The sequence below is a fragment of the Amborella trichopoda genome, chromosome 3 (genome assembly GCF_054954075.1).
Source record: "Amborella trichopoda isolate Santa Cruz 75 chromosome 3, AtrichopodaSantaCruz75HAP2 v2.0, whole genome shotgun sequence".
Taxonomy (NCBI): domain Eukaryota; kingdom Viridiplantae; phylum Streptophyta; class Magnoliopsida; order Amborellales; family Amborellaceae; genus Amborella; species Amborella trichopoda.
In genome coordinates this window covers 60,461,254-60,472,890 of record NC_142338.1, presented here as the reverse complement: position 1 = coordinate 60,472,890, position 11,637 = coordinate 60,461,254, and the positions used below count along the sequence as shown (strand labels likewise).

At 38.7% G+C, this 11,637-nt stretch overlaps 1 protein-coding gene across 2 annotated transcripts; it reads right to left on the bottom strand.

Moving 5' to 3' along the window:
* Positions 1 to 483: 483 nt before the first annotated feature.
* Positions 484 to 9,141, bottom strand: LOC105420800 (maltase-glucoamylase, intestinal protein). Of its 2 annotated transcripts, none has more exons than XM_011625918.3 (4): positions 8,931 to 9,141; positions 2,315 to 2,540; positions 2,159 to 2,211; positions 484 to 725 (listed from the first exon to the last, which is right to left on the bottom strand). In XM_011625918.3, the coding sequence occupies exons 1-4, from the start codon at positions 8,970 to 8,972 to the stop codon at positions 546 to 548; spliced, it is 501 nt and encodes a 166-aa protein (XP_011624220.1). In that variant the 5' UTR covers positions 8,973 to 9,141; the 3' UTR covers positions 484 to 545. The 2 variants fall into 2 exon arrangements, with proteins under 2 accessions (XP_011624220.1, XP_088718065.1); XM_088861939.1 differs by lacking the exon at positions 484 to 725 and adding an exon at positions 959 to 1,083.
* Between the last annotated feature and the right edge of the window lie 2,496 nt (positions 9,142 to 11,637).

The window sequence follows — 11,637 nt, the reverse complement described above, 5'->3', positions numbered from 1 at the left end:
TTAAGATTTTTAATTTTTCATAGATCTTTCGATCTACGATATTTTTTGAACTTTGAACTTTATAAATAAAAATAAAAATATATTTTAAGGCTATAACAAAGATTTCCAATGTTGAAACCACATTTCTCTACGACGCTATTTGAAGGTAGGCTTTAATTTGATTTTGAGTCTAGGCTCTATACAAACCATACTTTTTTTCTATTTCTTTTTTATTTTTGAGAGAATTAGAAGTTTTCGGTGTAACAGATACAATTTGAAGGAATCAAGTTTGATTTAGATCGAGAGAGAGAACTTCTTTGACACTCTTAAAAGGAGCACTCAACTGGTCAATTTTGATTTATTTAATTTTATCTCAACTGTGAATTCAATCATTCTCTCCTTTCTATTTCTAGTGCACGCTTTTAAAATAAGACAAGCACGAAACAGAAAAACCCTGTCTTTTTTGAGGTAATAGGATTTTCAATGTCATAAGTCCAGTTCAAAGACAGTATAATAGATTTTTCATTGATTTCGTTAAGAATATAATAAATGCAATTTAAGTATGTTTACACTGACGAATTTATATACAATAATAATCCGGGAAGATTTTCAAGAAACAATGTAAAAATTCCACCTAGGGCAAACATGAAACAGAAAGCAAGTATTATCTTCCCAAGGTAAAGAACGGAGTCATCTGACCGCAAGCTACTGCTTGATTTCTCTCCACTATGTAAAAGAGCTGGTTTCTGCAACATACAACAAAGAAAGTATGTTAGAAAGATTTTCCATATTGTGATGACAAAAAAAGGCCAAAAGAAATATTTAAGATATAATTTCGTTTCTGTGAAAGAAACATGAGCTTAACTACTTACAAGATTTCTAGGAAAGAAAGACTCCTTTCCTTGGCCTTTGATAAATGCCTAAATGACTGTGCAGCTAAAACGGGCATCTCTTGAAGTTTCCCATTGAACAAAACACAGGGAACAATATTAAAAGCCTTCCAATCTTAGTGTTTTTGGAAGAAGGTTCTTTTACCCTACTTTGGGCACCTAAATGAGTAAATTCTCCTTCATTTCCTCGTTAGACCTTTACTCTTATCCTTCACTGGAGAACCCACAAAGATAATATTCATCTTAGTGCACTCCATAGTGTCCCACCACCACAAGACCCATAGAATAAAAAACTGATAGTCTCCAATGAAAAACGACCACATATGAAAAGAAGGGGCCAGACCACAAATTAACGGAGCACTATAGATATTTTGCATGTTACCCAAGCAATTCTAACAAGAAAATCCACTTTGGATTGCGGGTGATAACAGACCCAAACCCAACCGTGGTCCCTATGCAACTTGGCCCAGACCCATCCAGGGTGGGTCTGGATTCAAGTATGGCCTGACCTAACACTGTGTGTGTGTGTGTGTTGGGGGTTACGTTTCTAGGTCCAAGCTCTGGAGCTTGTGGATTTGAGTCCATGACGGACTAGATTCCAGCCCCGCTTAAAAGGAAAACCATAGTGAAGGGCACAAATTCTCCTCTTCCTATTCAGATAATATGAGAAAATTTGGGAACTGAAGACCTTGGGAGATGCTTGCTCATCTAGGATTCTCTCTTCAACTGCAACACATGCTAAACGAAAATTTGCAAAACATTTAAACGTTATCATCTTTCAAGAGCTCAATAGAATCAAACCAATCTACAAGGAGAGATGGTACCCACCAAACATTCAAGCTAACTAACAAATCTCTGCCTCACAGAATCCTTTCCAAATCTTGCGAACCAAGCCACTCCTCTACACTCTATTCCACTCAAAACAATCCACGCAACAAGTCCTGTGATACGTAATTAGCCTAAATAGGTGTAACTAATAGGGTTCCTCAGTAACCGTAGTTTAGAGAAGTGCCTTCAGATAAATTATTTCGGGATTTACATCAAACTTAAAGATGTAAAGGATGAACAAACGTGGGAAAATAGGAACAATCATTTATGGAAGGAAAAAGAGAGAAACGAGGAATTCTCAGAAGAAACATCCAAAACAAAATCCTATCAATTACTAAAACATAGAAAATAATACAATTGATAACAAAGGAACACAAGATTTCAACACAAACCAAGCCAATTCATGCTGTTAAAAAATAAACTTCCCATAAGAAATTGAATATCAAGGAAGGAATACGTACCACTTCAAAGGGAAGTTGCGTCACAGTTGAGTCTACCTTCCTTATTTCACAATCTGTTTCAAGCAATACACACAACTATGGAGATTAGTTCCACACTTCAAATCTAAGCATAGCAAAGATAAAAATGATTCAATTCAATAAGTAGTAAAGGATTACCATCTCCTAGAACTGTTTGTAGTCTCCAGCCTTCACCATAAAAAACAAGGACAGAATTAGGTCCAAAGTTAACTGGTTCTTCACCCTCTTTAGCAGCCTCAATAAGTAAAGCTGGTGTAGCACCAAGGTCCAGCTTTGCATTAATCACATTTAAGGCAAATCCAGCTTCTGTACCAGCAGCGAAACGCCTGATCTTACCACTACCTCTACAGTACACCTCTAGAAACTACCAAGAAAAGCAACCAATAGATAAAGATATCTACATCCTATATATATATACATATAAATCTCTCTTACCCACACACACCCACATGCGCATGCACACGTATTGGCACACGCACATGGACACACAAGCACAAGCAGATGCACACAAATGCATACACACATGATAACCTCGACCACCATAATCATGAATGAAAACTTTTTTTTTTCGATCCTTCATTTTAATTAAAGAAAAATCTATTTTTAAGTTTTAATTCCAACCCCCCCCCCCCCCCTTTTTTTTTTTCAGATTCATACCAGGGTGGTTGAGATTATTCCCCATGAAATTTTATAACCCAAATCCATTCCTAAGATGGATCATTTGAAGGAGATGCATATGAACATTTGCTAGATCTACAACATTTTTTAAACTTTAAATTTTACAACTAGAGGTGAAAATCTATTTTTAGGCTATTGTACCATTAACTACGACAGAGTCCCAAATCTCTCTCTTCTACCTTCCTCCCCTGATCCTATTTCTCAAGGCACTCTGGTTAGGCGATCCCCGAGGATCTCTGCTCTTCTCCGCTCTTTTTAATGATTGTTTTTTCTTGGAATATCCGTGGGTTAGGCCTCCCAACCAAAAAAAAGGCTGTTAGGGATTTCTGCCACAAATACAACCCTTCTATCCTTGCCCTCACTGAAACTAAAATGCCTGCCCCTACTCTCCAACAGGATAGACAGGTTTGGGGCCATCACCCTTGCCAATGTGAAGCTCTTCCTGCCCTAGGGGTCTCGGGGGCAGTTGGGTGATTTCGGACCCAACTGCCCATATCATCTCCCAAGCTCACATTGCCACTTTTCGGTCTCCCTCCCCTGTCCAGAATTTCTGACAGCCTACAATGAAAATTCACTACCATCTATGGTGCCAATTCGGATTCTTTGAGACATTCTTCCTAGTACGAGCTAAACTTAATTGTCGCCTTACCCTTCCCCATTTGGTTTCTAGGTGGGGATTTCAATGTGACCAGATGATCCTTTCAAAGAAACACCTCATCTACAATCACCCCGGCCATGTGAAGTTTTTCTGACTTCGTATCTCACAATAACCTTTTGGATCTCCCCATTCAGCGTACACAATTCACTTGGTCAAACCATTCTTCCAACTCTTCTCTCTCTAAACTGGACCATTTTCTTGTCTCCCTAGATTGGGATGCTACGTTTGCTAGATCCCACGTCACTGCCTTACCTAAACCCACTTCTGACCACTGCCTGTACAGCTAGATACCCACCCGATCATGAGAGGCGTCAAACCTTTAAGATTTGAGTTGTCCTAGTTTGAAGAGAACTCCTTCTCCTCCATGTTCCCTATTTGGTGGCAATCCCTAGGGAACTCGACTCTAGGGTGGGCGGGGTTCAAATTTCAAAGAAACTCCAGCTACTCAAATCCACTCTCAAAGCTTGGAGTAGTAGTCTTCCGGGATCCTTTGGATCCCAAAAAAAGGCTACTCTCCTGGCTATTCAAGCTTTAGACTTGATTGAAGAATCCAGGCCTCTATCAAATTCAGAGCACCAAAGTAGGATCCAGCTCAAACTGCACTACCAGAACATTCTAAAAAAAGAGGAGATATTTTGGTTCCAGAGATCTAGGATCAAGTGGCTCAAGTCGAGGCAATCTGAACACCGGCTTCTTCCACAAGACAACGAATTGCAGACGTAGAGATAGCACTATTTCCCATCTTATGGATGGGGACACTCTGCTGGATCAAGCTAGGGAGATAGACGAGGCCATTCTATCCTACTTCAAAAACCTATCCACCGCGCCTCAAGGGCTCAGGCCCACTATGGGGGATTTATCCTTCCATTCCTTGCCTCCTGATAAAGCCCTGTAGTTGGAAAGGCCATTCCTTGAAGAGAAGATCCTTGCAGTCATATCGAACCTTGCTCTAGAGTGGGCCCCTGGCCATGATGGTTATCCTGTTGCCTCATTCAATATCTTTTGGGAATCTTTTCGTAGTGACTTCTTGGCTCTGTTCACAGAATTTCACTCAAGGGGTATAATTCACAGAGCCATGAGCGCTACTTTCATTACTCTTGTCCCTAAGATTGAGGGGGCCGAACACCTCAAAGACTTCAAGCCGATTAGTTGGGTAAACTCCATCTACAAAATCATTTCTAAGGTTCTAGCCTCTCGCCTTAAAGAGGTTCTTCATTTAGTCATTTCACCCTCTCAGGGTGCATTTGTCAAAGATAGACAGATCTTGGATGGGGCCCTAGTTGCCAACGAATGTGTGCACTCTAGGCATATGACCAAAATCCCAGGCCTTATTGTCAAATTTGACTGTGAAAAGGCATCCTAGAAGAAACCCAAATTAAGAAGGGTTTTGGGAGCAGGTGGAGACCTTGGATGAGAGCTTGCTACTCAAATCCTTACTTTTCTATCCTTGTAAAATGGATCTCCCAAAGGTTTCTTCCCCTCCTCTAGGGGTCTAAGACAAGGAGATCCGCGCTCTCTTTTTCTCTTTGCAATCTCGGCGGGTCTCCAGTTAATCTATATCCCTTTTGTACGCGACCGATATGCTGCATGGCTTTTCTTTCGAAAACCAGGGACACGTCGTTTCGCACCTTCAATATGTGGACAACACCCTGGTTCTTTGCGAAGCCAACCTGGAGGAATTAGACAACCTCTTCCTGTTTCTCATATGGTTTGAATTCGTCACGGGGTTCATAGTCAATTTCAAGAAATTAAAAATGATGGGGGTAGCTATAGACCTGCCAACTCTCAAAGGCTTTGCAGATAGCTGGGGGTGTGAGGCTGAAGAGCTACCTTCAACTTATCTATGGTTACACCTTTGCATCGGTAAACCGAAACAAAGCTCTGGTCACACATCATAGACAAGGTAGACCGGAAATTGGCAGGGTGTAAAGGCTGCTTCCTCTCTCCGGTAGGAAGGTTGACCTTATCAAAGCCACTTTGGCCAATATTCCCGTCTACCAAATGTCAATTTTTCACATGCCGACGGCACTCACAGCTCGGATCAAACAGCTTATCTGTAGGTTCGTCTGGTTAGGAGTAGGGAATAGCCACAAATTTCATATGCTCTCTTGGGACAAATTATGTCAACCAAAAGGCAGGGGGGCCTAGGTACCAAATTGTTGAAAAAACAGAATCTGGCTTTGCTTGGAAAGTGGTGGTGGCGGTTAGCCACTCAAAGGGATCAACTTTGGATTGATATTATTAGGCACAAATATCGAATCCCCTCTTCGCCATGGGTCCCTTAGGTTAGAAACAACCACAGGGTGTAAGGCTTCTAGAGGTCTCTTTGCTCGTCCTGCCAGTTCTTTAAAATTGCATTCACTTACACCCTAGGAGGGGTGATCGAGTTTGCTTCTAGCATGACATCTAGCCAGGTCAAGAACCCCAGAGGGATCGATTTCCTACCCTCTTTTTGCTAGCCTGCTACACAGATGCCACTTTGGCTGAAGAGATGACCCTTTTGGGTTAGTCTCGTTGCTGGAATCCTACTTTTAGACAGCCTCTCAATGATCTCGCGATCCCACTATTTATGGACCTTTCTAAGGCCGTCCACCTATGTTTCATTGCCTCAATTGGAGAAGACTAGTTCGTTTGGATACCCAGTGCCTCAGGAGCCTTTTCAGCCTCCTCTTTCTACAAAAAAACATACCTCACCACCAACTTTTCCTCACTCACCCCCGTCTATAGTGGCCGTGGCATGGGCATCTTTCACACCTCTCAAGATAAAGGTTTTCATGTGGATTGCTCTTTGGCAAAGGGTTTTTACAGTGGATATGCTGCAAAGACGAGGCATCCCATTGCCGAATTGTTGTGCTCTTTGCATGGAAGAAGAGGAAACCAATGACCACCTATTCCTGCACTGTCCGTATGCTTTTGCTATTTGGGGTAAATTGCTAGGACTCTTCCATGTGAAGTGGGTTCTTCCGGCCACGGTACCCCTAATCTTCTCATCAATTCAACCTTACCCCTGGCCTAAACCAGGGATTCTACTGTGGAAAACAGTGGTGGGAGCTACTACATAGGCTATTTGGATTGAGCGAAACAATAGAATCTTTAGGGGAGAATCCTCCCCATGGTCAAACATTTTTACTAAGCTCAAATCCTCTATTGTGTTTTGGGTTACCAATCACAAGGTATTCAAAGGACTTTACCCCCACAGTTTTTCTAACAGCTAAGGTATTTCTCAAAGTTCTTGTTAGAGACCTCCTGAGCCACGACATCTCAAACTTCATTTCGATGGTTGCTCGCTAGGAAATCTTGGGCCTGCTGGCATTGGGTCTATCCTCAGGTACTGTGCAGGCACAACCTTAGCATCCCAATCCAAATTTATTGGTCATTCTGAGACAATGGAAGCCGAGGCAACTGCACTTCTTGAAGGCCACAAACTTACTCTCCCTTTCCACTCGGAGTCCCTCATCATTGAAGGAGACTCCAAGAATGTTATTGCTTGGGCATCAAAATCTTCTCGTCCACCATGGACCCTTGCTCATATTTTTTATGAGATTCAATATATTTGCAGGGATATGCATGCCTCAAGGAGGCATATCTAGAGGGAAGGAAACCAAGCAGCGGACACTCTTGATAAAGATGGAGCAGCATTAGATGGTGCCTAATTTTTTGGGATCGGCATCTTTTTGCTGGTTGCTTTGTTACTGTCCTTGTAACCTTTTAAAAAGATGCTTTTGGATTCTACTCTCTCTCACCACCCCTTTTTCACAAGGGTTCTATTTTGTAAGCTTTCTGCCGGTGGAAAGCATTTCTCCTCTAAACTTTGTACTCCCCTATCTCTATAATTAAAAGTTAACTTTATCATATATATATATATATATATATATAATAGGTAATTTAAGGGTTTCTGGTACTGGAACTGCATCTTTTAGCAAGATCTTGTGGTGCACCTTACTTTGATTATTTAAGGTCAACACCTTATACAAACCACATGTGTGTGTGTGTGTGTGTGTGTGTGTGTGTGTGTGAGAGAGAGAGAGAGAGAGAGAGAGAGAGATGAGTTCAAATTAGAGCATAGCGAAAGCAAATGCAGCTATACCACTATATAGAGGAATAACATAGAAAAATGAAGGAAATGGAGGATTTGCACAAACCAACCAAAATGTGAAGATGGATGCACAAATCATGACAGATACACCAACCATGACAAATGCAACAAAGAAAAAAGGTCCCGCAAAACACAAGTAAATGAAACCAAGAAAACCATTTAATCACCATGAGCATTTCAAAACTAAGCAAATAGTAATGTTAGGAAAGAGAAATGGTTCTACATGCATCCACACTCAAATAATTTATGTGTATGGAGGCCCACAATTAGATGGCTGGGAGTGAGCCCAAAACAATGTCATAGGCTGGCCCCAGCCATATTTGTCAAGTCATTATGTGTCATATAATTGTTAGCTCACTCCCAACCGTCCGTTTATGATCAGATAGTTGGATTTCTCCACACACACACACATGATCGCCCATTGGGAAAATATAAGACAACTAGAAAAAAGAGAAGAACTTCACACCAAAGGAAATGTGTTATGACGTTCAACAGCACAGATGATTAAAGGGAAATTCGCAAAGAAAATACAAGGATTCAAGATAAAGACTGTGAAAGCAATGGTATGCAAAAATAAGTACCAGAAGAAAATGGTTGAGCAATTGAATTTGACAACCATCTTAGATGGAGTTCATACAGTGACTTTGTCGAGTATCTGCAGTCTCACTATAATTCGGCAACTTTAAAGAAGACATAAATCTTGGCCAATTGAAATTTACTAAGTTCCCCAAAGCGACGATAACCCAAGACTCAAATCCTAAATCTCCATCTATTCCTCTAATTTCCATCCAAACCCTAGCTCTATTTCACAGGACCAAAGAGAATCAGTGGCTCTTTAGATTCCATATCAGATTTCAGAATACTGACGTAGATTTGGCCACCGTGAAGCCCTAAAGCACATAATATGTGCTCCAATTTTCATGAAATCTATAGAGCTAGGTTAAGAGAGCTCAAGATCTTATCGACCAACTCCACAAAGTAATATATGCATTTCCTATGATTTACAAGAACTTTTTCTTTTCACAAGAAGAAGCAATTTCATATGTGATCTGGTAGAATTTAGCTTGAAAATGAGTATAGCTCTATAGATTATCATCCTACATTTAGTAAAAATCCGTTCGAAATAACAAGAAATGGATTTGCAGAGGTTGGTTAACCAGATGCCATGGAAGTACGGAAAATTATATATAAAAGAAAACCACACTAGGAATCCGAAAATAAACACAGTTGAATTGCAGCGAACCCGGTCAAAATACGCATCGAAGAGCAAATTTAAATATCTCAAAGCAATTCAGCAGGAGCAAGGTGGGAGGAGTTCGTACCTGAGCTTCACTGTTGCTCAGGTTTTCTTTATTTTCGACCATTTTTCACAGATCTGTATTCTTCCTCTAGATAAAGAGGAGACTTTGTTTTGCATTTGTAAAGTTCATTTTTACTTTATACGTAGGTTTTCGAACTTAGCTGGGACAAATGTGTTTAATGAGCTCCCGTGGGAGATAGCTGTATGTATGCTCCCTCGAGTAATAGACCCATGAGGGTAAAAGGTTTCGTCTTGGTACTTATGGGATCCACTTTAAAACTAGAAGAGTAATTCAACAAAAAGAAAAAAATGATTTTGAGTTTTATATAGAGTGCCTAAAACGTGCCAAGCCCACTCGATACTTGCCTAAGTTGACCTGGATCGAGCCTTAGGCATCTGGGTCAATTCTAAAAACCCTTTGAATTGATTCTGACAAGCATATGCTCCTTTTTTTTTTTTTTTTGACAAACTCCCCTAAGTTGGACTACGGTGCTTTAGGGCCTTCACAAGTCTGACCATGACTTCGACTTTTTAAGCAAGGCTTGTACATTAGATCTTACTGTCCAAAAATTGGATGGTGTGTGCTCAATCTAAGGGTGGTACTTTCCGGTGAACTTCTAAGGTGATGAATACAGGTCCCAACAACACATCTAGCCAAAGATCCACCTGAGAGAGCATGTATACATTTTGTTCACTTGGCAGCATTTAGTCACTTCATGGGCAGTTTAGCAATTTTGTTTGTTATTCCATTTGGTTCCTTTATTTCTAACATTTAAATGAGGGGAAAGATGATATTCAATTTACTTATATAGGATCCTCCTTTATGAATTATAGGGGAATGTTTTTCAGTCCTTTTCCAGCACTTTAAAAAAGATATGTCACTTACTAAGGGTCTTTAAAAGATTCACAAAAATACTCCCATCCAAAGACAATTTATAAATGGGTGCGGTTTTTGTAAGGTTGCAACCTCAAACAATCTAATTAAGGTGCACCTCCAAACTTTATCATAACATGCATTTTTTGTGTTGAAAATTCTCGTAAGAATGTCTGAAAATCTATTTCATATCTAATTATAAAATTTTAAACTCTAAAAATAGTTAAAATCAAGTAGATATATAAGCATATGCAAATCTTGAAAATAGATGCTCTTGATAATGTGTTACAAAATGCACTATTTCTGAGACTCGAAATCCTTTTTTTTTTTTTTTATATTCATACATCTCGATGTCGAGATGATCAATTAGAGGGTTTTTCAACATTAAAAAAATATTTTTCAATGGATTTTTGAAGTATATATGTTGTTCTACATTTTAAAGTTGCAACCTTATATAAATAGAAGATCAAGGTAGTTAAAGCTTAAATTTCTTAGTGAAAGGATAACAAAAGTTGACTATATAGAAAGCCCCTGAAGTAGAAGTTATTTTGTGGAACACATGGTGGAGGAGGATAAGTAGCCTCTCTGCCATGTGCTTGTTTGAAAAAAATCAATAGTTAAGGGCTTTTGCATGAGTATTTTTTATATGGTTTATGAGTCTCGTCAAAGTACAATAAGGGTGGTTTTAGTTTTGGGAAAATTTCCAATAAGTGCTTACCAGGAGAGATTGAATTATTCATCACCACAACAATTTTTTTCAATTTATTTTTTAAAAAATTCCATCGAAAGGTGCAAATCATGAATTAGAAAAGATTAATTTTTTAATCAACAAAGATTGAATTTTCATCAAAAGTGTTTATGTCTAGTATGTTACAGTTCTGATCACTGTGCCTCTCTCTCTCTCTCTCTCACATGTTTTATAACGATGTGCATGCCTATGATCTAGTCATTTACTTGGAAAAAAGGTTTATATAAGGTTTCAAATATTACCTGCACCAATTAATGTCTAAAGTAGGGTTCTAGAGAACCTCCCATTTAAAAATCAAGAACTTACTCTCACTGCAAGTAGAAATATATAAAGAAAGTGTGGTTTCCATAAAGCCGAGGCTCTAAACAATCAAAGTAGAGCCCACATTTAAATAGTGTCAAGAATTGCAGATTCAACATTGAAAATCTTTGCAAAAGCTTTAAAATATATTTTCATCTCTAATTATAAAATTTAAAATATTTATAATAACTTTAAAATACGTTTTCATCTCTAATTATAAAATTTAAAGCTTAAAAAATAATGTACATCAAGCAGATCTATAAAAACTTGAAAATCTTAAAAATTAACATCCAAAAATACATTACAAAATGTAATATTTTCAAAACTTAAAATCCATTTTTTTTTCATCTCCATACATATTGATGTTGAAATGATCGATTTAAAGATATTTGGGCATCAAAACAACCTCTTCTAATGAAATTTTTTGAAGTAGGCACCAATTTGATTATTTAGAGCCTTGGCTCTATATAAACTTTTCTCATATATAAAAAGTGCAGTTTGTTAAAAGTGCCAACCTTGAACAATTAAAAGTAACGTGCCCATCTAAGTAGTGCCTAAAGATATAGTTCTTGTGTCTGAAACCCATGAACAGCCTGAAAATCTAATTTTATCCCTAATTAAGAAATTTAAAGCCCAAGACAAATTACAGACCAGATTTATAAATGCTTGAAATTCAATTCATAAAAATAGACAGTTCGAATAATATATCACATGATGCACTATTTTCAAAACTTAAAATCTTTTCTTTTTTTCATATTTATACACATCGCATATCAATCCGCTAGATGATCGATTAGAGGCTTCGCC